We start from the raw sequence: 26,261 nt of genomic DNA on the forward strand, positions 1-26,261 counted from the left end.
TTCTTCTGACACGCCTAGTATATAGGTCCTGGATGACAGTAAGCTTGGCCCCAGTGATGTACTGGGCCGTACGCACTACCCTCTGTAGCACCTTACAGTCAGATGCCGAGCAGTTGCCATACCAGGCGGTGATGCAACCGGTCTGGATGCTCTAGATGGTGCAGCTGTAGAACTTTTTGAGGATCTGGGGACCCATATTTTCAGTCTCCTGAGGGGGAAAAAGTGTTGTCGTACCCTCTTCATGACTGTATTGGTGTGTTTGGACCATGATAGTTTGTTGGTTGGACAGAGATGGGTTTGGTGATGATTCAACACTGTTAAAAAGTTACAAAAGAGAGATAACCTTCCATTTACAAAAGGCACAAATTCTGTCCTTGGTCACGTGACCAGTTTTCGACCTTTATCATCACCTCAACCAAACTACAGAAAGACGTCATACTCTATAACATCATTGATTGGACGCGACTACTAGGTGGATCTCTTTCTGATTGGGGATTGGCTCAACCTCACCCTCCTGCCACTGGGGTACTCTGCTCCTTCAGCGTGTGTTATCAGTGAAAATGGCGAGCTGGTGTGTACGAGCTGTAAAACAGAGTTACTCTGTTGTAGCATCTCCTTCAATAATAAGGTAATACATTACGAGGGTACATGTTAATACGGTTATTCAGAGCATTGTCTGTAACGTTGTGCCATCACCCTTGGCCGGGTGCTAACGAATTGGGTAACGTTAACTTGTTATCTAACGACCTGTCATATAACCTTAGTTATTGTACTGCTTTCGTAATGAGAGTTCAATAGCACATTTCTGATAGCAGAATCCCATTTCATTCAATTCATATGCGCCTTGTTCAAAACTGTTAGCCTATCAACTAATCCAATGCTAACGTTAACTAGCTAGCTTACAGTACCGCAGGTTTTAATGTTATGCTATTTTGTGTGTAGTTTGGTGGCACACTATAACAAAGGCAGTTGGCTTCGCTACTAAAATGTCACAATGTAGTTTACCTGTATATTGGCCAAGGAGAGATTGCAGTCAGAGAGACTCGCCAAGTGGGAGATGACAACCGGAAAGATGCCAGGGGAGGAAACGTTTTAATGGCACGTGCCACCAATTATCGCCTTGCCTGATAACTTTTTGTAGTTAGAATGTATGTAACGTTACCGTACATAATTACCTAGCCTCTTCGCTCCGGGAGACCTGTACACATTGGCGTCACCGAAGGCAAATCCGAAAGGCTTTATCTGTCGGTACGGGCCAAATGTGTGAACTGTGGTAAAAAAATAAACGTTGAAATCCACATTTTTCCGACGCACACTCCCTAGTCAGCAATATTCTGTAGTTGCCGCAAGAGATTACCACGTGATCCCAGATGGCAGCGCTATTTTATGGAGATTAGGCTATATGGTGTGAATTCTGTCAACTCCGGGAAAGTTTAATGTCAACGTTTCTTTTCATACATTGTATGGCCCGCACCGAAAGGTAAACCATTCTTGATTACATATTTGCCTTAGATGACTTGGGATAAGTTGATCTGAAATAGGTAAACCCAGAGGGCTGGTAAATATGTTTTTTGGTTACGGGATGTAACGTTAGCCTTAAGCAACGGGATACCAGAGGCTAACCATTACCATGGTATTACCATGTTAATAAAAAAAACATGTACCATATACAAATGTAATTAATCATGTTTGGATACCAGTACAGTGCACTAAAGTGACCAATGCATTAACAGCTAAACACATGTTGTGTATCTAACCCATTTCTCTGTCTCCCTCTCTGCTCTGTTAGGGCATCCCCACGGCTCCTATGCACAGCAGCCCAGCAGAAAAGTGTCCAGGGGTCAGAGGAGGACCAGAATGCTGAGCAGAGCGCAGCAGAGAAGGTCCTTGCTGAGGAGAAGGGCCAGCTGGAGGAGCAGCTCAAAGAGGTCACGGTGAGTCTGGCTCCAGGGTGCAGTTTCCATATCAATCAATCAAATATATTTATATAGCCCTTTTTACATCAGATGATGTCACAAAGTGCTGTACAGAAACCCAGCCTAAACCCCCAAACAGCAAGCAAAATAGGTGTAGAAGCACTGTGGCTAGGAAAAACTCCCTAGAAAGGCCAGAACCTTGGAAGAAACCTAGAGAGGAACCAGGCTATGAGGGGTGGCCAGTCCTCTTCTGGCTGTGCCGGGTGGAGATTATAACAGAACATGGCCAAGATGTTCAAATGTCCATAGGTACAGATCTAGGATCACCCTCCCCTCCCCCAATCCTAACCTTAACCATTACTAGGGGGAAAGAACAAACTGACCCAAGATCAGCGTCTAGGGCAGGGGTGGGAAAACTTTTTGTCTCGAGGGCCACGTCGGGATTTTGCAATTCAACGGAGGGCCACATTTTTTGGGGGACCAATTGTTTGTTAAATTCAATTTTCGGGGGCTTCACAAGTGGTGCAGTGGTGTAAGGCACTGCATCACTACAGACCCGGGTTCAATCCCAGGCTGTGTCACAGCTGGCAGTGACTGGGAGACCCATGAGGCGGTGCAAAATTGGCCTAGCATTGTCCGGGTTAGGAGAGGGTTTGGCAGGCCGAGATTTCCTTGTCCCATCGTGCTCTAGCGACTCCTGTGGCGGGCCAAGCTAGAATATCCAAGCTAGAATACTACCTAGAATGAAACCAGTGTGTTAGGCATGGTTTCCTAGTGGTATACTAGTGTGGAATAGTATCCTGGTTCACCTCACCCTGTCTGAATCTCACTAGTCAGAAGAGCTTTGAGAACAGGATTGTCTCTTGGCCTCAGCTTTTCTGTCTGTGTCTACAGGACAAGTACAAGCGGGCCCTGGCAGACACGGAGAACCTGAGGACGAGGAGTCAAAAGATGGTGGAAGACTCAAAGTTGTATGGTAATCTAACATTTGCATATTTATTTGATTCTCACCAATGAGACAGACATACTTATAGGTGGTATTTAAAACCATCCTTTTGGTTCATTGATGTCAAGCAACATGCAATATAAAGTTAATCTCTAGGTACAGTGAGCTCCGAAAGTATTGGGACAGTGGCATTTATTGTTGCTTTGGCTCTGTACTCCAGCACTTTGAATTTGAAGTGATACAATGACAGATGTTAAAGTGCAGACTGTCAGCTTTAATTTGAGGGTATTTTTATCCATATCGGGGGAACCGTTTAGAAATGACAGCACTTGTACATAGTCCGACCATTTTAGGGGACAAATTTACTTGTGTATCAACGTAGTAGAAAATGTAGTATTTGATCCCATATTTCCAGCACACAATGATTACATCAAACGTGTGACTCTACAAACTTGTTGGATGCGTTTGCAGTTCGTTTTGGTTGTTTCAGATTATTTTGTGGCCAATAGAAATTAATGGTAAATAATGTATTGTGTGATTTTGGAGTCACTTTTATTGTAAATAAGAATAGAATATGTTTCTAAACACCTCTACATTAACGATGCTACCATGGTTATGGATAATCCTGAACTATGTACAAATATTGCTCTCATTTCTAAACGGTTTCTAAACGGTTCACTCAAATTGAAAGCTGGCAGTATGCGCTTTAACCTCAGTCATTGTGTAATTTCAAATCCAAAGTGCTGGAGGACAGAACCAAAACAACAACAAATTTGTCACCGTTCCAATACTTTTGGAACTGCATATTCGATGATGTTGTTCATTCTATGTTTTCTAACAGTATACTAACTAATCTCTCCTTTCTTTCCGCACATTTCAGGAATCCAAGGGTTCTGCAAAGACCTGCTGGAGGTGGCGGACATCTTGGAGAAGGCGACGGAAAGCGTGCCCAGTGAGGAGGTGTCCTCTCAGAAGAACCCCCACCTGAAGAACCTGTACGACGGCCTGGTGATGACAGATAAACAGATCCAGAAGGTATTCACCAAGCACGGCCTGGTCAAGCTCAACCCAGACGGAGGGCAGAAGTTCGACCCCTATGAGCACGAGGCTCTATTTCACGCCCCTGTGGAGGGTAAAGAGCCCGGCACGGTCGCCATAGTAACCAAGGTGGGCTACAAACTCCACGGGCGCACCCTCCGGCCGGCATTGGTGGGCGTGGCCAAAGCCCCTTGATTTAAAAAAGATTCAGTATGACCGTGATGTAATTGTTGTTGCCTGGGTGACAGATCACCTTGGCTACTGCAGGCTGGTCAAAGCGCCCCACCCAACTCCCCAACCACCTAACGTTGCCTCAGAGGCGGGAATCCAACTTGAACTAATATTATTACCATGGACTACATCACAGCCTATTTTGACTTTGCATACCGATTCTCCACCCTTTTTCTGAAGTGTGCACTTGCTCACTCTCTGTCATTGATTAAAAAGCATTGGATTGGCTGGAGGGAGTTTACTGCATTGTTAAATCCATGATAGGAAGTGTGCAAGTGCATACTTTGGGGGAAGGATGTAGAATTGGGACACAGCCCATGTATCTGCCAGGCGCAATTATGTTTTAGCAGAAGCAACACTTGTGATGGCACGTATAGCACAGAACCAGTTTGACAAGTCATTTCAGTCATCAGGATCAGATTCCAGTCCATTCTTTGTCCAGTCATTGTAATTGTTATGGATAGGAGAATGTAATGTACCTCATGATTTATATACCAAACTGCTGTCATTGTTTTCATTGGACAAACAGTACTTTCAATGAATTTAATTGGAATATATATATTTTCCCCTGTAAGTAATGCTGTCTTTGGCACAACTTAGCCCTGTATATTGCCGTGTTTGTATAGCTTCCAGTGACAGCTTAACATGTAGTCCAGGCCTCTCCAACCCTGTTCCTGGAGAGCTGCTGTCCTGTAGGTTTTTACTCCAACCTCAGTTGTAAGTAACCTGACTCACCTCACCAACCAGCTAATTGTTATAATCAGGTGCGCTAATTAGGGTTGGAGTGAAAACCTACAGGTCGGTAGCTCTCCAGGAATGTAGTCTATGCTTCATTTTCAGAAATAGTCTGGACAGTTTTAAGTGAATGGAGGTGAAATATGCAATATTACACAATACATTAATGCTGTATGTATGTAAAATACTTCAGAGGCAACCACAGACGTATTGTTCAGGTGCTGCACTACAGTAGGAGCCGGCTGGAGTATGGTTGTCAAAATGAAAATACGCTCAGGTGAAATCTACAGATTCACAGGAGATACGCAATCATGCTGTTGAGGCTCTAATGTAATCATTCCAGACTTCATGACAGCAGAACACTATCTCGCTGCTATGGCAGATGTCGCCCTAGTGGTTTGGGACATAGACAGTATAATGACATTAATTAGTCTTAACTACTTAGACTGGATAGTCTGTGTGCCTGTAGCAGCTTCCGAGTCCCAAACAAGCGGATGTTCTCGGTTTTCAGGGGAAGTGGAAAGCGAGCCTGTTACACGTTAACAGAGACGGTACAGTATGTTTAGAAAAACACTGTGTTAACCAGGAGACACTCTGTAACTCCTCCTCCACATTTACTGGATTGGTTGAACAGTGCAGAAGAGAACCGCCCAACAGTTTGTTTTTCTTCTCGTCTAGATCCTCTACATACGGGTCTTGTTTCATGTGTTTCTTTTACGACTGCTATGTTAGATTTAGTGTGCCTGTGGACAGTCGTCCTGTTCAGTGCCACAGCAGCGTCTAATAAACAGATTCACTTGGACTCGCATGTCCACTGATTGTATTGTTTTTAATTGGCCCATTTCCCTGTATGTAGGATCATGAAGTGTAGGACACTGTCGGCAAATATTACCACATACTGAACTCACCAAATGCTGTGAAAATAAACCAAGAAAGCCATACAGTATAAAGTATTTTCATTTTTAATACAGAACATACCCTTGAAGTTGTTTTCGCCTTAAACCAGATAAGGAGATATGTAGTATTTGATTGTAAACTATGCCAGTTGTTGGGACAAAAATAAAATCTTCAAGTAGATGATGGGAGAACCAAGGGGCCTTGTCAGTGTCCGGATACTCAGAGGCTTATGGGGAAGAAAAATATAGCATTTTTATTTCCTCTGGTATGGTAAATGTACTACGATATTAATCAAGGCCTATTCGAATGTAGTCACGACATTATTTCACAGTGTCTAATGTAAAACTGTTTCTATACAACCAACCCACATCTCTACTGAAGTTCACCTCTGTTTTAAACAGGCTAACTGGACATCAGAGGGAGAAGGTGCCAAGGGACATTTTAAAGCACCCGTGCTTAGAACAAACACATTTCACATAATGGAAAAACAATGTCTAATACCAACTGCGCTTTTCTGTGGCAGTCCTTTTCCTCTTCCACCAGAATATCTCTGCCCTTTGATAGTGTGCTTGCAAGGCCATATGTGAACACTAACCCAGTGGTTCTAAACATCAACAAAAGGTATTTTCCCCATTCAGTTTCACAACCCCCACTGAGGACCACTGCACTAGCCTTATTGAATGATGTGACTGTAAACAAACAATGACCCAGGAAGATAGATGGAGCAAATGTAGCAGGTATATCATTTCTTTTTTTGAAAACGATGACTTAACTCCCTTTGAATAGATGGAACACTAGCAAACAAAACAGCACGCAACGAGTCACAATACAATAATCATGCAGCACATTAAGAGGCTAAAACCAGTCTGGCAGGACGACACACAGTTAACGCCACAACCCCCCCCCAAACAAGGGGCAGGCAAACTTAACCGTTGGTGAAAAAAATAGATCTGCAACATTTTTGATTTGTGCTTTAGGATCGCATGTCATTGGTTAATGCCAATATTTAAAGCTTTTTATTTTCTTTAGAAGTCGAGTAGAGTGAATAGCCTACTAGAATCAGAAAACGTGCAACAGAATAGTATGGAGAAGTTAGGCTTATCTACTCCCCTCACAGTGCCACATTCTGAGCCTGACACACCACAAAGCTACAGCGTCATAATGGGGATTACCGCAGTGCTTTATGAAAGCGTTAGCTGCCAAATACTGACCCCTCTATGCTTAGCAGGCCATCTCTTCATGGTAAGAATGATGATGATAACCCCTGCTTTCCAACACAGTGCGACTGTATTGCTGTTTGAATAGGCACTAACCTGTGCTCTCCAAGACAACATCCTAACATAAAAGGAAGCTAGCCTGGTCCCAGATCTGTTTGTATCGTCTTGCCAATGACCATAGGAGTTAGCAAGATGGCACCAACTGTTCTGGGACCATACTTAAAGGAAGCTGGAGACAAACTACAAAACTATTTATAGTTTGAGAACAGCTTTGAAAAACAGTGTTGTCTGGTTTGCCCAGTAGTATTAGGTGATCCTTCACTGCAATAAAGAGAATGTATCATCTACCCATACATTATCATTCATATGGATTCAAATACAAAAATATATATTTGTTCCACGTTCTCCTGTAAATGGTATCCAAACTTTTTTTTAAGAAAGGGGAAATCTTTTGCAATGTACATATTCACAAACAGTCCGGTGGTCGACGACTTGGGTCAGAACTTGACAAAAGGTGGTAAAATTCAGCTTGGTCCAATCTGGAGTTTACGACACATCTCACATTGTTTATAACAAGACACAGAGACGCAACAATCCAACAGAGAACAAGAGTCATTGTCCCTCTACAATCCTTAGTCCCCACAAACTCCATACACATTGTTAGGACGTGTCCCAGTCCCTACAAACCCAATGGATTGTTAGGACGTGTCCCAGTCCCTACAAACCCAATGGATTGTTAGGACGCGTCCCAGTCTCTACAAACCCAATGGATTGTTAGGACGTGTCCCAGTCCCTACAAACCCAATGGATTGTTAGGACGCGTCCCAGTCTCTACAAACCCAATGGATTGTTAGGACGCGTCCCAGTCTCTACAAACCCAATGGATTGTTAGGACGTGTCCCAGTCCCTACAAACCCAATGGATTGTTAGGACGCGTCCCAGTCTCTACAAACCCAATGGATTGTTAGGACGCGTCCCAGTCCCTACAAACCCAATGGATTGTTAGGACGTGTCCCAGTCCCTACAAACCCAATGGATTGTTAGGACGTGTCCCAGTCCCTACAAACCCAATGGATTGTTAGGACGTGTCCCAGTCCCTACAAACCCAATGGATTGTTAGGACGTGTCCCAGTCCCTACAAACCCAATGGATTGTTAGGACGTGTCCCAGTCCCTACAAACCCAATGGATTGTTAGGACGTGTCCCAGTCCCTACAAACCCAATGGATTGTTAGGACGCGTCCCAGTCTCTACAAACCCAATGGATTGTTAGGACGCGTCCCGGGATATCCAGCCGCTCTCTGTGAGGAAGCTGAGGATGCGTTTCTTGAGCACCTTGTCCAGGTAGCTGGGCAGCCGGCTCTTGGAGGGAATGCCCTGGCTCTTCTGCAGATGGTCCTTGATGATGATTGTCTTGACAGTCAGGTAGCGCGTGGGGCTGAGGTTAAGTGAGTTGCACAGCACCTTCTCCCGGTCTGACAGCAGCTCGAAGCCCGCCAGGTTCTCTATGGCCGGGAACTCGCCATCCTTGCCCTCCTCTTTGATGACACCGCCGCCCACTCCGCCACCTCCTGTCCCTCCGCCAAGCCCTCCTCCTGTGCAGAGCCCTCCGCCCCGGCCCGTTTTCGAGGTAGCTACGCTCTTGTTCTCCTTGCGTTTCTCCCGTTTGTGCCGCGCCGCCTCGTACTCAGCCGACTCGTCCAGTCGCGCGATGCCGTTGCGGCGGTAGCGCTGCAGCTCCCGTACTTTGGCGCGCAGAACGCGCTCTTTGTGCATGTTGTGGAACAAGTCCTCAAACTCCCGCTGAGCCATGAACTGGCACATCCCCCGTAACTTGACCCGCTGCTCCTTCTCCTCCTTGGGGATCTTACGCTTCGGCACTGTCGGGACGGCTGGAGCTCCCGGTATCACCGCGGGAGTGGTTGGCGTCGGAAGGCTCCCCACCGCTCCGACGACGACACCACCACCTACAACTCCCAGCGTGCTTTGCTTCTCCTTCTTGTCGCGGCCTAGGAAGACGGGCACCAGGTTGTAGTCGCGGGCCACATTTTTGCGGCGCTGGCGCTCGCGGAGCTTGCGCACGTACATGTCCACATGCGCGCGCTTCATCTCGATCTCCACGTCTTCATCGTCGTAGTTGACCGACAGACCGCTGATGAGCTTCTCCGCCTCCTGGTCGTACTCCATTTCATAGTCGTCGCGGAGCGGCATGTAGCCCAGCTGTTGCTGTTCGCCCAGGGTCACGTCCAGGGGAGGCAGGGGGGTGGTGAGGCTGGGGGACAGGGGGCCGCCGCTGGGGCAGGTGTGATCCGTCACCCGGTTGGGGATGCTGTCGGGGACGCAGGCCTTTCCCAGGTTGCCATGGATGTACATGCCGACGTAGTGGTCCATGACATCCTGGGGGGTCCGAGATGCCCCTACATGAGTGGCCATGTCCTCCTGAAAGACCAGCACACACACGGACCAGTGTTACTGAGAGGGGTATACATGCCTGCAAGCATTTAGGCTACACAGACACACACATAATGCATGTATTGCTATACGTTCACTATTAGCATAGACGTGTGTTGAATTCCATTGATAGGAGATCTCAACAGATCCATTGAAACTGACTAGCCTACATTACACCAAACGTTTCCTGTATGTTCATAATGCATTGCACATTTGCAACATCGTCGATTGTAATGTGCGTTAGCATGGAAAAGTTGCATTCATCACAACTTAGCTAGCTAGCTGTATACAGGACTAAAGTACATTTCAAGTATTGCAGAGTTGATCGATATGGCCAACTCTCGACAGAACCTGGCTGTCAGTCTGAAGTTGTCAAATGTATACGGGTCTATATTGTGTTATTTTTCAAGAGAGCAACTTTACTCATTCACATTTAGTCTACATATTTTTATGCACGTGTTTGTATTATATAGCAATCTGAAAAGTAGCTAGGCTATAAAGTGTAATACCCAGTTTCCAAAGCCATATTGCTCGATCGCGTCGAGGAGCGACTGCTCTTCCCTGCTAGTCCATCCTCCCTCCGCTTCGGGACCCCAGAGGGTGAAGCGCCCGCCGTCGACTTGCTGATAACCGTGCCATCGCCGGTGATTACCGATTTCTGCACCCGCGGAGAAGCACTCCGGACAAAGTTCGATATCTGGGCAGTCAGTACAGCGAAGCCGCAGATTCGTAACGTCTGCAAGGCAGTTTACGCAGTACTTCTTTCCTAGGTCGGCCATGTTGCTGGCTTCTGCTTGTTGTTGGAAGCAGCAGTGCCGCGGAGGGAGGGCTTGCGTACAGGAGTGTCTCTGGTCAGACTACTGCGTCTCATTAATATTAACGAACTTGGCGCAAACGCCTGTGATTGGCTTACATTCCCAGTTTCCAGGACAACTCAAAACACAAATGGTTTCATTAACGAACAGTTGCTTATGTGTGAAGTTCTCGTTTAGGATTTCTTGACCTCGTTTTATCCTAGAAAACACATATCTGTCTTGATATATTTGAATGTTGCCTTACAACCGGAGACTTAATTGACACACGTGATTTTCTAGCTTGTTTTTAGCCAGAAATACTTAAACTAAATTCCCATTCTCATGGATGGGAATGCAGAGCAGAAAGAGAATGACCCTGGGTCCAATCCCAGCACTGAAAACACAGAGCTGAAGAACGATGAGCAACTCCAGCATACACCAGCTGAAGAGCCCTCAGAAGAGGGTAAATCCACTAATGCTGATTACAGTAAGAATAAAGCTGACACGGCTGCAGATGAGGCTGAGGAGGTGGTAGCAGTGGAGCAGAGTGGGCAAGAGTCTGAAAAAGCTTCACCAGATACTGCAGGGGAACAGGCAACAGAGGATATCTCAGCTGGGACAGAGGGAGGGAACCCAGCCGCTTCTGAACCAGTAGAGGGCGCTGGAGATGAGTCACCCACAGGAGCCAACCTACCAACAAGTGAGACATTCGAAGAGGGAGAGGGCCCGGAGATGAAGCCTCTAATAGGGGAGCCTCTCTCCCGCGAGGGGAGCCTCACACTCGAAGATGTCTACAACAACAACGATGATGAAGACGGACCGCCAAAACTAGACCCAGGGACTCCCGAAAGGGAGAGTTCCGTGCAGGTTGAGGAAAAGGGTCCCTCTCTAACCAAAGAGACGGGCCCCAGCATCGACTACAAAGAATACATGAACTTCCTTTATGAGTTGCAGGCGGAGAAGGACAAACTGAGCCAGGTCAATGGTCAGCTCCAGATCAAGCTGGTGGAGTACTTCCGCAAGAAGACAGGTGATGACGCACGTCCTGAGAAGGAGAAAGCCGTGTCGGACCAGGAGCAGCGCTACCAGAAGTACATGGCCATCATGGAGGACCTGAAGTGGCAGCACCGGCTGGACTCGGAGGCAGCCCAGCAGCAGGCAGAGGAGCTGAGGCAGCAGAGCCAGGAGAAGCTGGGCCTACTGGAGACCGAGTGGAGCGCTTTCATGGCACTGAAGCGCGACGTGGCCGTGACGGCCCTGAGCCGGCGCCTTGGGAAACAGGCGGCGGCGGTCGAGGTAGAGCAGATCCAGGCGGCCGAGCAGCGGCGCCAGAAAGAGCTGGTCACCGTGCGCCTGGAGAATATCAAGCTAAAGAACAAGACGCGCAGGTTTGAGGCCACACTGCGTGCCAAGGAGATGCTCGCTGAGGGCCTGCACCTCATCGACTTCGAGCAGCTGAAGATAGAGAACCAGACGTATAATGAGAAGATTGAGGAGCGCAACGAGGAGCTCCTTAAACTGCGCAAGAAGATCACCAGCACAGTCCAGGTACTAACCCATGTGAAGGAGAAGCTCCAGTTCGTGCAGATGGAGAACCAGGCCAAGCGGGCCCAGTTGGCTGAGGTGGAGGTGGTGGTGGCCAGGAAGAGGGATGTGCTGACCAGGACCAAGCAGGCCAGGGATGGCCTCCGCATGGACAACCTGAAGCTGCGCCAGCGCTGCGGCCTGCTGGGCAACGAGACCCTGCTGAGGGACTTTGAGGAGAAGGTGGACGCCTCAGACGACCTGGAGGAGAGGCTGGAGGGGCTGAAGAGGAGGCACGCAGAGCTCATACTGAAGTGTGCCGGGGTCAAGAAGAAACTGGAGCACACCAAACCCTAACCCAAACCTTAATCCTAACCCAAACCCTAATCCAAACCCTATCCCAAACCTTAATCCTAACCCAAACCCTAATCCTAACCCAAACCCTAAACGTAACTCAAACCCTAATCCTAACCCATACTGAAGTGTGGAAATCGAGGAGCGGAGGCGAGGAGAGGAAACGTGGAAACAATATGCTTGTAGGAAATGAGACTCCTTCTCCACTCACGCGTCATCAGGCAAATGACATTTACAGCGGTGGAATGACAAAATTAAACGTATAAAGTAATAACGCCAGTTGTGCAAGTAATGTTTAAAAAATAAGTAGCGTGTTGTTTTTAAATGTGTGCATGTAAAAAACAGCTGATTCAAAGGGGGAGTGGCAGATTTCAAAACTCTTCTGCAGAGCATACACAGAGGATGCATTTCAGTATCCTTCGCGAGAGGAGTTTAGAGGCAGGTAGGAGAGTCTGCGAAGTCTGGTGACGTGATAAGTGAGGGTAGTAACCAAGGGGACGGAACTCGGAGGCAGGGTTGGAGGCGGTGACTACTTGGGGCAACTTCACGTCTGATTGGCTGGGGGTTACTCCTCGGTTCACCTACTAACAAATTGACACTCTCCTCGACCACTCATTGGTTTCCGGGTCACGGAGGAAAGAAGGACTGAGGAGTCGAGGAGAGGACATACTTTTCCAATTGAGAATCTCCCAAGGTCTGTATGATCAGTCAGAAATCACCAACTGGTCATAGAAGGAAACCATATGTATTATAATCAGTAGTCTGTTACTTTAGTGGCTGACATGTTTTAGTTGTTTTGCATTTACAACACCTGATAATATAATAACAGTTGACACGAAGGAAATTGTCATACTCAAGGTTGGTGAGCGGTTTATTTGCAACGAGTTTAAGTTGTTGTTAAAATGTGAAATTCAAATTACATTAGCAAATTTCCCTTTTCTCTCAGTGGTTTAGCAGATAGCAGAAATCAGATGCCAAAAAAACATTTCCATTTCCTGTAAAATCAAGTACAGGCCAGGGTGGAAAGAATTAGTCACTTATCAAACATCTTTATCAAATAAGAAGTGTCAAACTGCTGACACATTTAGCTCTTTGATAATCAGCATCATCTACTTACTAACAACTGTTGGTTCAAAGCAATACTGTGCTGAGCACACATCTTTCTTGAAATATCACTTTATTTTCAGCCTAGCGTCATTCAGGAAGATGTGTTGAAATTAGGTGAACTCCTTCAAGGAGAGTCTGACTAAGTTGAATTTCTCCAGGACTCTGCGGACCCAGGGTGCAGTGACATCCAAGCAAATCTCTTGACCTGACGTCTTCAGAGTTGCACTGTGCATAGGACAACAGGGGAGAGTCATAAACAGCTATGTTACCTCAAACATTCACAACAGGAAGTCGATATTTTACCCTAAGAAGAACATGCACGTTTGGGCATAGATTAGGTTTAGGAACGAGGGTAGGGTTTGGGATAGTTTCAGATGTTAAAGGCAGGGAAAGGCATAAAAGTTAACATTGTTTAGCGTACATTTATACACTGCCTTCACAATAATGCTCTCTCTCTCTCTCTCTCTCTCTCTCTCTCTCTCTCTCTCTCTCTCTCTCTCTCTCTCTCTCTCTCTCTCTCTCTCGCTCTCTCTGTCTGTCTCTGTGGGTGTGGTTGTGAAGCAAAACTGTAAACAGTACTGTGTAACAAAGATTGTGGTGAGTAAATTATGTCCAATAATACAGTAATGTGATGTCCAATAATACAGTATAAAGTACAGCAGTGAAACTTACATAACCTCCAAATCGTTGCAGCGTGGAGAGGGTGGGTAATACTCTATTTTAGAGATGAGCCTTACTATCCTTCTGCCGTCCTTCTTGATGCACTTGCATCTCTGCAGACTAGGCCTGCATGAGACAGAAACAGAGAAATACACTTGATCAAAGTCACTACTGATATGCACTGAGTGGACAATACATTAAGAACACCTGCTCTTTCCATGACAGACTGACCAGGTGAATCCCTTGTTGATGTCACTTGTTAAATCCACTTCAATCAGTGTAGATGAAGGGGAGGAGACATGTTTAAAAAAATGTTTTGCCTTGAGACAACAGAGACATGGATTGTGTATGTGTGCCATTCAGCGGTTGAATGGGCAAGACAAAATATTCAAGTGCCTTTGAATGGGGTATGGTAGGAGGTGCCAATAACTGAAATGCTGCTGGATTTTTCACACTCAACAGTTTCTCATGTGTATCAAGAATGGTCCACCAATCAAAGTACTTCAGCCAACTTGAAGAAACTGTGGGAAGCACTGGAGTCAACATGGGCCAGCATCCCCATGGAACGCTTTCGACACCTTGTAGAATCCACGCCCCGACGAATTGAGACTGTTCTGAGGGCTAAAGGGGGGGTGACATTAAAGATATGTTTTTACAGTAAATGGCTGGAGGTAAAATAGCTATACTACTACCCACAACCCACCACAGTAAGACATAGAAACATAGTGATTGACCACAGTAAACTGAGAATAACAACTGTAGTTACCCCCGTTCTCCAATGCGTCTTGTGGACCCATTGGGTTCTGGTGAGCCTGGGGGTGGTGGGGGTCCTAGGGGTGCTGGAGATGCTGGGCGTGCTTGTCCCTGTTCACTAGTTACAGGGAAATCATCAAAAGATAATTTCATGCTTAATTCCCATGGTGGTGTCATGCTCATTTGTTCCTCTGTCTGTGTGGTTGGGGACGAGGATACTGCAGAGGTGTTTGGGCTGGGGGTTGTGGTCCCTTCCCAGTCTGGGTCAGTTGAAGGCCTGGGGAATGAGGAAAATATCAAAATATTACGGTTTGTTACATGCTCAGTTAAAATAACCACAAGGACACAGAGAAATAGGACGTCAGATCTTTACCACAATATGCAAGCGATGTAAAAAAAAAAAAAAATGCAAAAGGGTAAGAAAGAAAAGTCCCCACTGATATGAGTAAGGACGCACAGCTAAGTGATTTGATCAGATGAAGAAAACAATGCACAAACAAGTGTCAATGGAGAAACTAAAAATGTAACTAAGACCTCATATTGTATTATATCTTACCCACAAACTCACCCAAACAGTGGTGCAAGGTATCTTGTGAGAGAGGTATTCACACAAACCTTCCTACCATCTGCCAGTGTCTCACTAGGAGAGAATAGCAGCAATGGTTAATGGCTGATAGATACTGACCATTCAACTGGCCTTTGACCATTAACACATTGTCATAACCCGTTCACCCGCACAAACACACTCACGTACGGACACACACACACACGCACTCACACATACACACACACACACACACTCACATGATCTCTGTGGAGTTACACACGTCCGGTGCAGGGAACCTGAACTCTATGCTCATGACAAGAGACTGGTCAGTTGTGTGTTCCTGCCACGTCTTGCAGCGACATCCTTCCCTCTCTATCGGCCCCAGTTCCCCGCGGCCTGGTGGGATGTCTTAACAGTGACAAAGTAAATCGGTCATTGATAAACTGATTAACCGTTCTTTCTATTGCAACTACAGCATCACAACTACAGTCTTAAAAGGGAAAGTGTTATCTAGAATCTAAAAGGGTTCTTCGGCTGTGCCTATAGGAGAACCACTTTGAATATCCTTTTTTTGGTTTCAGGTAGAACCCTTTTGGGTTCTATATAGAACCCTTTCCACAGAGGGTTCTACATGGAACCCAAAAGGGTTCTCCTATGGGGCCAGCCGAAGAACCCTTTTGGATCCCTTCTTTCTAAGAGTGTACACATTCAGCTTGTTGAACTGACTAACATAGGCCTATAGACTGAAATATGTAGCTTACCCATGAAGTTCGCCACAAGTGATGAAGAATTGACAGCCGGTTGAAGAGTGGAGTTTATATCTGATAAAAGATATTAAAGCAGGATGTGATGGACTTCTCTAACCTGTATTCGCTTGTGATTTATGGATGAAGATGACTTGTGATGTCTTAAAGGTAGAGAGGGACCCTTGTCTTCCAGTGACATCCTTCCCTCTCTACCGGCCCCAGTTCACCACTGTCTGGTGGGAAGACTTGAATAAGTAAATCGGTTATTGATAAATCTCTATTTGTGATGCAACTTCATATGACGTGTAATTGTTGACTCACAACTGTATCACAATTCAGCATGTTGAACTGATTAACATCGGCCTATAGTCTAAAATAGCTTACCCAAATCAAATCAAAGTTTATTACCCATGACCTCAGCTGCAAGTGATGAGGAATTGACAGACGTTTCTGACTCTGAGGGAAGAGTTGAGTTTGCAAGATACATGACTCAAATCTGTTATTAAAGTAGGATGTGATGGATTGAATGAGTATAACCTCTAATCTATACTTTTGGTATGAGGTCTTGTGCTCTAAGGATGAAGATATCTTGTTATAAATTTCAAAGCTAGAGTGACCCACCTTCCTTGTCATCTGACGGTGAAAATATTGCCAGTTGTGTTCTCTCAGCTGCCTCCTTGTTGGTAACTGTTTGTCTGGGCTCTGGTTCAGCGCTTGTACAGTGCGAATCATCAGAGATTTTCAGACAAAACTCTTCTAACCTCACGGCTTCCACATCTGTATCTGGGCTCTCCACTGTGGTAATGACAGTATGACAGGAACATAATGTACCAACAACAGCAGATATACACAACATATTCATATGCTGATGATTGAGAGAATATATTTAAAGCATGTGACTTCAACAGTCAACAAATCTAATTGAAATCAACAAAGTCAGTACAACAGAAAATGTGAAGAATTATTGCAAAATTCAACAACACACTATAATATCATTTAACATCATTAGCAATGTAATGAATGAAGTTGGTATTAACAACACAATCAAAAAACAAAGCAGTATATCAACATTTTTATCCACTGAATTGTAACATTTACTCAGCTCCGAAACAGCTGACATATTTGTATAAACATAGATGGTAAACTTACTAAACATAGATGTTAAACTTACTAAACATAGATGGTAAAATTACTAAACATAGATGTTAACCTACTTAACATAGATGGTAACATACTAAACATAGATGTTAAACTTACTAAACATAGATGGTAAACTTACTAAACATAGATGTTAATCTTACTAAACATAGATGGTAACATACTAAACATAGAGGGTAAACCTACTAAACATAGATGGTAAACTTACTAAACATAGATGGTAAACTTACTAAACATAGATGGTAATCTTACTAAACATAGAGGGTAAACCTACTAAACATAGATGGTAATCTTACTAAACATAGAGGGTAAACCTACTAAACATAGATGGTAAACTTACTAAACATAGATGTTAAACTTACTAAACATAGAGGGTAAACCTACTTAACATAGATGGTAACACACTAAACATAGATGTTAAACTTACTAAACATATATGGTAATCTTACTAAACATAGATGGTAATCTTACTAAACATAGAGGGTAACATACTAAACATAGATGTTAAACTTACTCTGAGCTGCTGGAGGATGGAACAGTAGAATCACAAGGAGAACTCCAGTGACCACGAGACAACCCATCATCCACAGTCTCTCTGACTACACAGTCTCTCTGACTACACAGTCTCTCTGACTACACAGTCTCTCTGACTACACAGTCTCTCTGACTACACAGTCTCTCTGACTACACAGTCTCTCTGACTACACAGTCTCTCTGACTACACAGTCTCTCTGACTACAGCTTTATGGATAACTGTTGCTTGTCTGGATCCTTATAGTGAGTGATCTTCTCCTGAGAGACAGATGGTAAATAGTTGTGTCTGAAGATGTGTGTGGTGTTTAATGGGCGGATCAGCTCACACAACCACTAAAGTGAAGTGAGTCAGAGGTCTGTAGTAGTGTTCATCTAAACCTGCCACCCCCTAATGTTTCAATGATGATCCTACAACTATGTGTCGTACTAGGTACTTGTTCCAGCCCAGCATGAGTAGTGTGTATTAAACCTGTTGGACACACTGGGGCGCTCCAACACCGGGGTTGGCCACACTTGCACTACAGACATACTGTCTGAATGTCAGAGGAGAGAAGTATGGGTAATCAAACATCACAGAAGTATAAAATAAACAACATGTGTTCTCTTTTTCTAATGCAGATGACCCAAACAGATATAAAGATTCTCTGGGCTCCCGAGTGGTGCAGCGGTCTAAGCCACTGTATCTCAGTGCTAGAGGTGTCACTACAGACCCTGGTTTGATTCAAGGCTTTCTCATAACTGGTTGTGATTGGGAGTCCCATAGGGCAGTGCACAATTGGCCCAGTGTCGTCCGGGGTAGGCCGTCATTGTAAATAAGAATTTGTTCTTAACTGACTTGCCTTGTGAAATAAAGGGCTACTACAGAAATGTAGACTATAGACAACAGATGGTGCTATTTGAAAGATTTTGCTAAAAGTGCAACCTGTAGTTTCATTTCTGCTTTGAGTGTCTACGACTACGGAGGAGGTGGGGTCTTAACCAGGGTAAGACACTGCTTAGTTCATATGGAGCTTGGATCACTTTGATTGTTTGTGCACAAAGTTATGAGCACAAAGTTACACATTGCACCTTTAATAATGAACATTTACATACAGTCTATTTTAATTTTCTGTAATCTTTTAACCGATAAAACTTTGATGGCCCACAGGCTGCTGGAAGCAAATGTTAACTCTTTTGATGTTTACAATTCACCATTTGATGTCTAATATTATAGTGAACAAAAAATGAAAAAGCAACATGCAACAATTTTAAAGGTTTTGCTGAGTTGCAGTTCATATAAGGGCAGGGAGGCAGCCATGAGTGGGCCTGAGAGGGCATAGGCCAAGCCAATCTGAATTTTTTCCCCCACAAAAGGGTTTTATTACAGACAGAAATACTCCTCTGCACCCCCCCTCCCTTCAGATATCCCACCGGTTGAAAAAGCTGGATGTGGAGCTCCTGGGCTGGCGTGGTTACACGTTGTCTGCGGTTGTGAGGCCGGTTGGATGTACTGCCAAATTCTCTAAAACGACGTTGGCTTATGGTAGAGAAATGGACGTTGAATAATCTGGCAACAGCTCTGGTGGACATTACTGCAATCTTCATGACAATTGCACGCTCCCTCAGAACTTGAGACATCTGTGGCATTGTGTTGTGTGACAAAACTGCAAATTCTCGAGTGGCCTTTGGTTGTCCCCAGCACAAGGTGCACCTGTGTAATGATTATGCTGTTAAATCAGCTTCTTGATATGCCACACCTGTCAGGTGGATGGATTATCTTGACAAATGCTCACTAACAGGGATGTAAACATATTTTAATACAACATTTGAGAAAAATAAGCTTTTTGTGCATATGGAAATATTCAAGGATCTTTGATTTCAGCTCATGAAACATGGGACCAAGACATTACATGTTGTGTTTATAAACTCAGCAAAAAAAGAAACGTCCTCACTGTCAACTGCGTTGATTTTCAGCAAAAAAACATGTGTAAATATTTGTATGAACATAATAAGATTCAACAACTGAGACATAAACTGAACAAGTTCACAGACATGTGACTAACATAAATTGAATATTGTGTCCCTAAACAAAGGGGGGGGGGGTCAAAATCAAAAGTAACAGTCAGTATCTGGTGTGGCCACCAGCTGCATTAACTACTGCAGTGCATCTCTTCCTCATGGACTGCACCAGATTTGCCAGTTCCAGCTGTGAGATGTTACCCCACTCTTCCACCAAGGTACCTGCAAGTTCCTGGACATTTCTGTGGGGAATGGCCCTAACCCTCACCCACTGATCCAACAGGTCCCAGACGTGCTCAATGGGATTGAGATCCCGGCTCTTCGCTGGCCATGGCAGAACACTGACATTCTTGTCTTGCAGGAAATCACGCACAGAACGAGCAGTATGGCTGGTGGCATTGTCATGCTGGAGGGTCATGTCAGGATGAGCCTGCAGGAAGGGTACCACATGAGGGAGTAGGATGTCTTCCCTGTAACGCACAGTGTTGAGATTGCCTGCAATGACAACAAGCTCAGTCTGATGATGCTGTAACACACCGCCCCAGACCATGACGGACCCTCCACCTCCAAATTGATCCCGCTCCAGAGTACAGGCCTCGGTGTAACGCTCATTCCTTCGACGATAAACACGAATCCGACCATCACCCCTGGTGAGACAAAACTGCGACTCGTCAGTGAATAGCACTTTTTGCCAGTCCTGTCTGGTCCAACGACGGTGGATTTGTGCCCATAGGCGACGTTGTTGCCGGTGATGTCTGGTGAGGACCTGCCTTACAACAGGCCTACAAGCCCTCAGTCCAGCCTCTCTCAGCCTATTGAGGACAGTCTGAGCACTGATGGAGGGATTGTGCGTTTCTGGTGTAACTCAGGAAGTTGTTGTTGTCGTCCTGTACCTGTCCCGCAGGTGTGATGTTCGGATGTACCGATCCTGTGCAGGTGTTGTTACACGTGGTCTGCCACTGCGAGGGCGATCAGCTGTCCATCCTGTCTCCCTGTAGCACTGTCTTAGGTGTCTCACAGTACAGACATTGCAATTTATTGCCCTGGCCATATCTGCAGTCCTCATGCCTCCTTGCAGCATGCCTAAGACACGTTCACGCAGATGAGCAGGGACCCTGGGCATCTTTATTTTGGTGTTTTTCAGAGTCAGTACAAAGGCTTCTTTAGTGCTCTGAAGTTTTCATATCTGTGACCTTAATTGCCTACCGTCTGTAAGCTGTTAGTGTCTTAACAACCGTTCTACAGGTGCATGTTCATTAATTGTTTATGGTTCATTGCACAAGCATGGGAAACAGTGTTTTAACCCTTTACAATGAAGATCTGTGAAGTTATTTGGATTTTTACTTATTATCTTTGAAAAGACAGGGTCCTGAAAAAGGGAAGTTTATTTCTGTTTAGTACAAATCCATACCTCTGTTTTACTTGAGTATCACGTGGCTGTAATCAGCCTCTTCAAAATTCTCCTGATGCCCTTGCCTTTTCTATGACTTACACATGTTAGAATCAATGTCAAATGAGGCCACAACAAAAGTTGTATTCAACACCTATTCAACACCTACTAATTTAAGGGTTTTTCTTTATTTTTACTATTTTCTACATTGTAGAATAATAGTGAAGACATCAAAACTATGAAATAAATAAACATATGGCCCAATTTGTAAGTCGCTCTGGATAAGAGCGTCTGCTAAATGACTTAAATGTAAAATGTAATGTATCATGTAGTCACCAAAAAAGTGTGAAACAAATCAAAATATATTTTAGATTCTTCAAAGTGGCCACCCTTTGCCTTGATGACAGCTTTGCACACTCTTGGCATCTCTCTACCAGCTTCATGAGGAATGCTTGTCCAACAGTCTTAAAGGAGTTCTCACATATGCTGAGCACTTGTTGGCTGCTTTTCCTTCACTCTGCGGTCCAACTCATCCCACACCATCTCAATTGGGTTGAGGTCGGGTGATTGTGGAGGCCAGGTCATCTGATGCAGCACTCCATCACTCTCCTTGGCCAAATAGCCCTTACACAGCCTGGAGGTGTGTTTTGGGTCATTGTCCTATTGATAAACAAATGATAGTCCCGCTAAGCGCAAACCAGATGGGATGACTGCTGTATTGCTGCAGAATGCTGTGGTAGCCATGCTTAAATGGCCTTGAATTCAAAATAACTCACAGACAGTGTTACCAGCAAAGCAACCCCACACCATCACACCTCCTCACGGTGGGAACCACACATGCAGATATCATCCGTTCACCTACTCTGCGTCTCACAATGACACGGCGGTTGGAACCAAAAATCTAAAATTTTTACTCATATGACCAAAGGGCAGATTTCCACCAGTCTAATGTCCATTGCTCGTGTTTCTTGGCCCAAGCAAGTTTCCTCATCTTATTGATGTCCTTTAGTCGTGGTTTCTTTACAGCAATTCGACTGATTCACGCAGTCTCCTCTGAACAGTTGATGTTGAGATGTGTCTGTTACTTGAACTCTGTGAAGAATTTATTTGGTCTGCAGTTTCTGAGGCTGGTAACTCTAATAAACTTATCCTCTACAGCAGAGGTAACTCTGGGTCTTCCTTTCCTGTGGCGCTCCTCATGAGAGCCAGTTTCATCATAGTGCTTGATGGTTTTTTGAAGAAACTTTCAAAGTTGTGGAGATGTTACGGATTGACTGACCTTCATGTCTTAAAGTAATGATGTACTGTCATTTCTCTTTGCTTACTTGAGCTGTTATTGCCATAATATGGACTTGGTCTTTTACCAAATAGGGCTATCTGCTGTATACCCCCCTACCTTGTCACTACACAACTGATTGGCTCAAATGCATTAATAAGAAGGAAAGAAATTCCACAAATTTACTTTTAACAATGCACACCTGTTAATTTAAATGCATTCCAGGTGACTACCTCATTTTTTAAGACCTTTATTTAACTAGGCAAGTCAGGATTGGTCGGTCCCCTGCGGGACGGTTGAGCTAATGTAGGCTAATGTGATAAGCATTAGGTTGTAAGTAACAAGAACATTTCCCAGGACATTGACATATCTGATATTGGCAGAAAGCTTAACTTCTTGTTAATCTAACTGCACTGTCCAATTTACAGTAGCTATTACAGTGACATATCCCCATTCTATTGTTTGAGGAGGGTGCACAGTTTTGAACATAAAAAGTTATTAATTAGGCACATTTGTGCAGTCTTTTTATTTATTTATTTGACTAGGCAAGTCATTTAAGAACAAATTCTTAATTTCAATGACAGCCTAGGAACAGAGGGTTAACTGCCTTGTTCAGGGGCAGAACGACATATTTTTACCTTCTCAGCTGGGGGATTTGATCTTGCAACCGTTCAGTTACTAGTCCAACGCTATAACCACTAGGCTACCTGCCACCCCAAATGTTCTGAACAGAAATGCAATGTTTCATTGGATCAGTCTAAAACTTTGCACATACACTGCTGCCATGTAGTGGCCAAAATCTAAATGGCACCTGGGCTGGAATAATACAATATGGCCTTTCTCTTTCATTTCAAAGGTGATGGTATGAAAAAATACAAAGAAAACATTGTTTTTTTCTTTGTATTACCTTTTACCAGATTTAATGTGTTATATTCTCCTACATTCCTTTCACATTTCCACAAACTTCAAAATGTTTCCTTTCAAATGGTACCAAGAATATGCATTTCCTTGCTTCAGGGCCTGAGCTACAGGCAGTTAGATTTAAGTATGTGAAAAATGACGGCCTACCAAAAGGCAAAACGCCTCCTGCGTGGACCGGGGCCTAGGATATATTTTTTTAACATAAATACAATATAAATATAGGACAAAACACACAGCACAACAAGTGAGACAACACAACATGGCATAAAGAGAGACACAAGACAACAACATAGCATGGCAGCAACACATGACAACACAGCATGCTAGCAACACAACATAACAACAACATGGTAGCAACACAACATGGTAGCAGCACAGCACCTCTTTTTCCTGTAGTCCACAATCATCTCCTTTGTCTTGATCATGAAGCTGGTTGAGAGAATGCTAAGAGTGTGCAAAGCTGTCATCAATTCAAAGTGTGGCTACTTTGAGGAAACTCAAATATATATATTTTTTATTTGTTTAACACTGATTCCATATGTGTTATTTCATAGTTTTGATGTCTTTATTATTATTCTACAATGTAGAAAATACTACAAATATAGAAAAACCCTGGAATGAGTAGGTGTGTCCAAACTTTTGACTGGTACTGTATGTTGTGTGTATAGAAACACAATTGTGAACAATCTGATTGTAAAAACAAGTCATGACTGACTGAGAAAATAGTTCATAGCTGCCTTCTGGTGTTTATTAATCAGTCAGTTAGAAACCATCTTAGTGAGCCTTGTACTGTTCCTTATACGTTCATCATCATCATCAACATCATCACCATCATCATCATCAGCATCATCATCATCAACATCATCAACAATCGCGGAGAGACAGATTTTGGCACTCAAATAACGCAACTCAAACCCTATCAGTCTCCTGCAGTAAGGAAGAAGACACTCAATCATGAAACTCAAAACCTGTCAGCCGTATGCAATATTCAAGAGGACATTGTGACAGATTGTGCGATACAGTATACCAATATACTTCAGAATGATTTCATTACACAGCGCTGTAAACTCTATTATTCATAAATAATATATCTACTGATGTTTTCTCATGCAGGTAAAATATATTCCCAGTTATACTAGCGTTATACTATACGTTTTATCTGTATTGTGGAGGGTGCCAAACCGAAGCAGTAGATCTCCTTTCAAGAGTTTGAATTGTGTCCTGAATTGTGTCCTGAATTGTGTCCTGAATTGTGTCTTGAATTGTGTCTTGAATTGTGTCCTGCATTGTGTCCTGAATTGTGTCCTGAATTGTGTCCTGAATTGTGTCCTGCATTGTGTCCTGAATTGTGTCCTGAATTGTGTCTTGAATTGTGTCCTGAATTGTGTCCTGAATTGTGTCCTGAATTGTGTCCTGAATTGTGTCCTGAATTGTGTCCTGAATTGTGTCCTGAATTGTGTCTTGAATTGTGTCCTGAATTGTGTCCTGAATTGTGTCCTGAATTGTGTCCTGAATTGTGTCTTGAATTGTGTCCTGAATTGTGTCTTGAATTGTGTCTTGAATTGTGTCCTGAATTGTGTCCTGAATTGTGTCTTGAATTGTGTCCTGAATTGTGTCCTGAATTGTGTCTTGAATTGTGTCCTGAATTGTGTCTTGAATTGTGTCCTGAATTGTGTCCTGAATTGTGTCCTGAATTGTGTCTTGAATTGTGTCTTGAATTGTGTCCTGAATTGTGTCCTGAATTGTGTCTTGAATTGTGTCCTGAATTGTGTCCTGAATTGTGTCCTGAATTGTGTCTTGAATTGTGTCTTGAATTGTGTCCTGAATTGTGTCCTGAATTGTGTCCTGAATTGTGTCTTGAATTGTGTCCTGAATTGTGTCCTGAATTGTGTCCTGAATTGTGTCTTGAATTGTGTCCTGAATTGTGTCCTGAATTGTGTCCTGAATTGTGTCTTGAATTGTGTCCTGAATTGTGTCCTGAATTGTGTCCTGAATTGTGTCCTGAATTGTGTCCTGAATTGTGTCCTGCATTGTGTCCTGAATTGTGTCCTGAATTGTGTCCTGCATTGTGTCCTGAATTGTGTCCTGAATTGTGTCCTGAATTGTGTCCTGCATTGTGTCCTGAATTGTGTCCTGAATTGTGTCCTGCATTGTGTCCTGAATTGTGTCCTGAATTGTGTCCTGAATTGTGTCCTGAATTGTGTCCTGCAGGTCATCTTTATGTTAGAAAAAGAAGTGGTTAATAACTGGTTAAAAGACCTACACCTTCAGACATTCCGTTTAATGTACTGATAAACAGCGGCCGATTACAGACCATTTGTTCATTAATAATGTAGATAAACTTCTGTTGTATTTGGTAAGTCAATATTCTACGTATTGTATGGGACATTTAACCTTTTTCTCCATATATTGCTGTGTTGTTGATGACCGCTGATATCAAATAACTTTGGCAACGGCAAGCTACTCTACTTTCCAAGTGGAAACATGGGACATTTTGATAAGATTATGAAAAGGTACAGCACAGGATAATTCAATGCCATTCATTGAGTACTAGGGGAGAGTGGGGTATGTTGAGACATTTATTTACATTCAGCATTACTTAGTCCCAGATAGGTGCAGTGAAATATGTTGTTTTAGAGGGTCAGTCAGAGTAGTACGGTGCCCCTGCAGCAAATTAGGGTTAACAACAGATTTTTCTCCTTGTCGGCTTTCGGTTATTGGTCAATGCTCTAACCGTAAATTATTCTAACTAACAAAGATATCTACATATATTTCAGGATGTTGTGTATCCCTGGGAATTAACAGAATCCATGAAAACATACCTTTTTGAAAACATAGCTTGTCCAAAAAAAGTGGTCTCTTGGCACAACTTGGCCCAGGTATGAATAGAGTATGTGGACAGGCTGAACATAGGAATACATTTCTACCACTTCGTACTTTTAAAAAAACACACTTTTAATGTCAGGCCCTGGTGTAACCTCATATCCCAGCGATAATGCTTTGCATTACGCCTGGGAAGAAAACACTGGCCTAGAGGGGGATCGAACCCAACTGAGGAAGACATTTTTC

The 26,261-nt window shown here is 43.9% G+C and overlaps 4 protein-coding genes across 4 annotated transcripts; 2 read left to right on the forward strand and 2 right to left on the reverse strand.

Moving 5' to 3' along the window:
* The first annotated feature begins 501 nt into the window (after nucleotides 1-501).
* On the forward strand, nucleotides 502-5,809 carry grpel1 (GrpE-like 1, mitochondrial). Its single transcript, XM_038995855.1, has 4 exons — nucleotides 502-628; nucleotides 1,790-1,934; nucleotides 2,811-2,892; nucleotides 3,743-5,809. The coding sequence occupies exons 1-4, from the start codon at nucleotides 561-563 to the stop codon at nucleotides 4,093-4,095; spliced, it is 648 nt and encodes a 215-aa protein (XP_038851783.1). The 5' UTR covers nucleotides 502-560; the 3' UTR covers nucleotides 4,096-5,809.
* Nucleotide 5,810: 1 nt separating this feature from the next.
* LOC120049573 (transcriptional adapter 2-beta-like) lies at nucleotides 5,811-10,245 on the reverse strand. Its single transcript, XM_038995854.1, has 2 exons — nucleotides 9,940-10,245; nucleotides 5,811-9,418 (listed from the first exon to the last, which is right to left on the reverse strand). Exons 1-2 carry the CDS (start codon nucleotides 10,207-10,209, stop codon nucleotides 8,249-8,251), a joined length of 1,440 nt encoding a protein of 479 aa, XP_038851782.1. The 5' UTR covers nucleotides 10,210-10,245; the 3' UTR covers nucleotides 5,811-8,248.
* A 321-nt stretch (nucleotides 10,246-10,566) lies between these two features.
* Nucleotides 10,567-12,105, forward strand: ccdc96 (coiled-coil domain containing 96). Its single transcript, XM_038995733.1, has one exon. The coding sequence runs from the start codon at nucleotides 10,567-10,569 to the stop codon at nucleotides 12,103-12,105; it is 1,539 nt and encodes a 512-aa protein (XP_038851661.1).
* A 947-nt stretch (nucleotides 12,106-13,052) lies between these two features.
* Nucleotides 13,053-17,702, reverse strand: LOC120049469. Its single transcript, XM_038995734.1, has 8 exons — nucleotides 17,588-17,702; nucleotides 16,537-16,710; nucleotides 15,931-15,990; nucleotides 15,427-15,577; nucleotides 15,191-15,262; nucleotides 14,636-14,899; nucleotides 13,882-13,995; nucleotides 13,053-13,434 (listed from the first exon to the last, which is right to left on the reverse strand). The coding sequence occupies exons 1-8, from the start codon at nucleotides 17,655-17,657 to the stop codon at nucleotides 13,320-13,322; spliced, it is 1,020 nt and encodes a 339-aa protein (XP_038851662.1). The 5' UTR covers nucleotides 17,658-17,702; the 3' UTR covers nucleotides 13,053-13,319.
* Between the last annotated feature and the right edge of the window lie 8,559 nt (nucleotides 17,703-26,261).

Source organism: Salvelinus namaycush, chromosome 6, assembly GCF_016432855.1.
Source record: "Salvelinus namaycush isolate Seneca chromosome 6, SaNama_1.0, whole genome shotgun sequence".
Taxonomy (NCBI): Eukaryota; Metazoa; Chordata; class Actinopteri; order Salmoniformes; family Salmonidae; genus Salvelinus; species Salvelinus namaycush.

What these genes read in the sequence shown, in the direction of transcription:
- grpel1 (XM_038995855.1), top strand. Translation starts at nt 561, where the DNA reads ATGGCGAGCTGGTGTGTACGAGCTGTAAAACAGAGTTACTCTGTTGTA. An exon ending in GCATCTCCTTCAATAATAAG is followed by an intron (nt 629 to 1,789) that starts GTAATACATTAC and finishes CTGCTCTGTTAG; the next exon opens with GGCATCCCCACGGCTCCTAT. An exon ending in AGCAGCTCAAAGAGGTCACG is followed by an intron (nt 1,935 to 2,810) that starts GTGAGTCTGGCT and finishes CTGTGTCTACAG; the next exon opens with GACAAGTACAAGCGGGCCCT.
- LOC120049469 (XM_038995734.1), bottom strand. Translation starts at nt 17,657, where the DNA reads ATGATGGGTTGTCTCGTGGTCACTGGAGTTCTCCTTGTGATTCTACTG. An exon ending in TGTAACTCCACAGAGATCAT is followed by an intron (nt 15,263 to 15,426) that starts GTGAGTGTGTGT and finishes ATTCTCTCCTAG; the next exon opens with TGAGACACTGGCAGATGGTA. An exon ending in TACCTTGCACCACTGTTTGG is followed by an intron (nt 14,900 to 15,190) that starts GTGAGTTTGTGG and finishes CTCATTCCCCAG; the next exon opens with GCCTTCAACTGACCCAGACT.
- LOC120049573 (XM_038995854.1), bottom strand. Translation starts at nt 10,209, where the DNA reads ATGGCCGACCTAGGAAAGAAGTACTGCGTAAACTGCCTTGCAGACGTT. An exon ending in AATATGGCTTTGGAAACTGG is followed by an intron (nt 9,419 to 9,939) that starts GTATTACACTTT and finishes CTGGTCTTTCAG; the next exon opens with GAGGACATGGCCACTCATGT.
- ccdc96 (XM_038995733.1), top strand. Translation starts at nt 10,567, where the DNA reads ATGGATGGGAATGCAGAGCAGAAAGAGAATGACCCTGGGTCCAATCCC.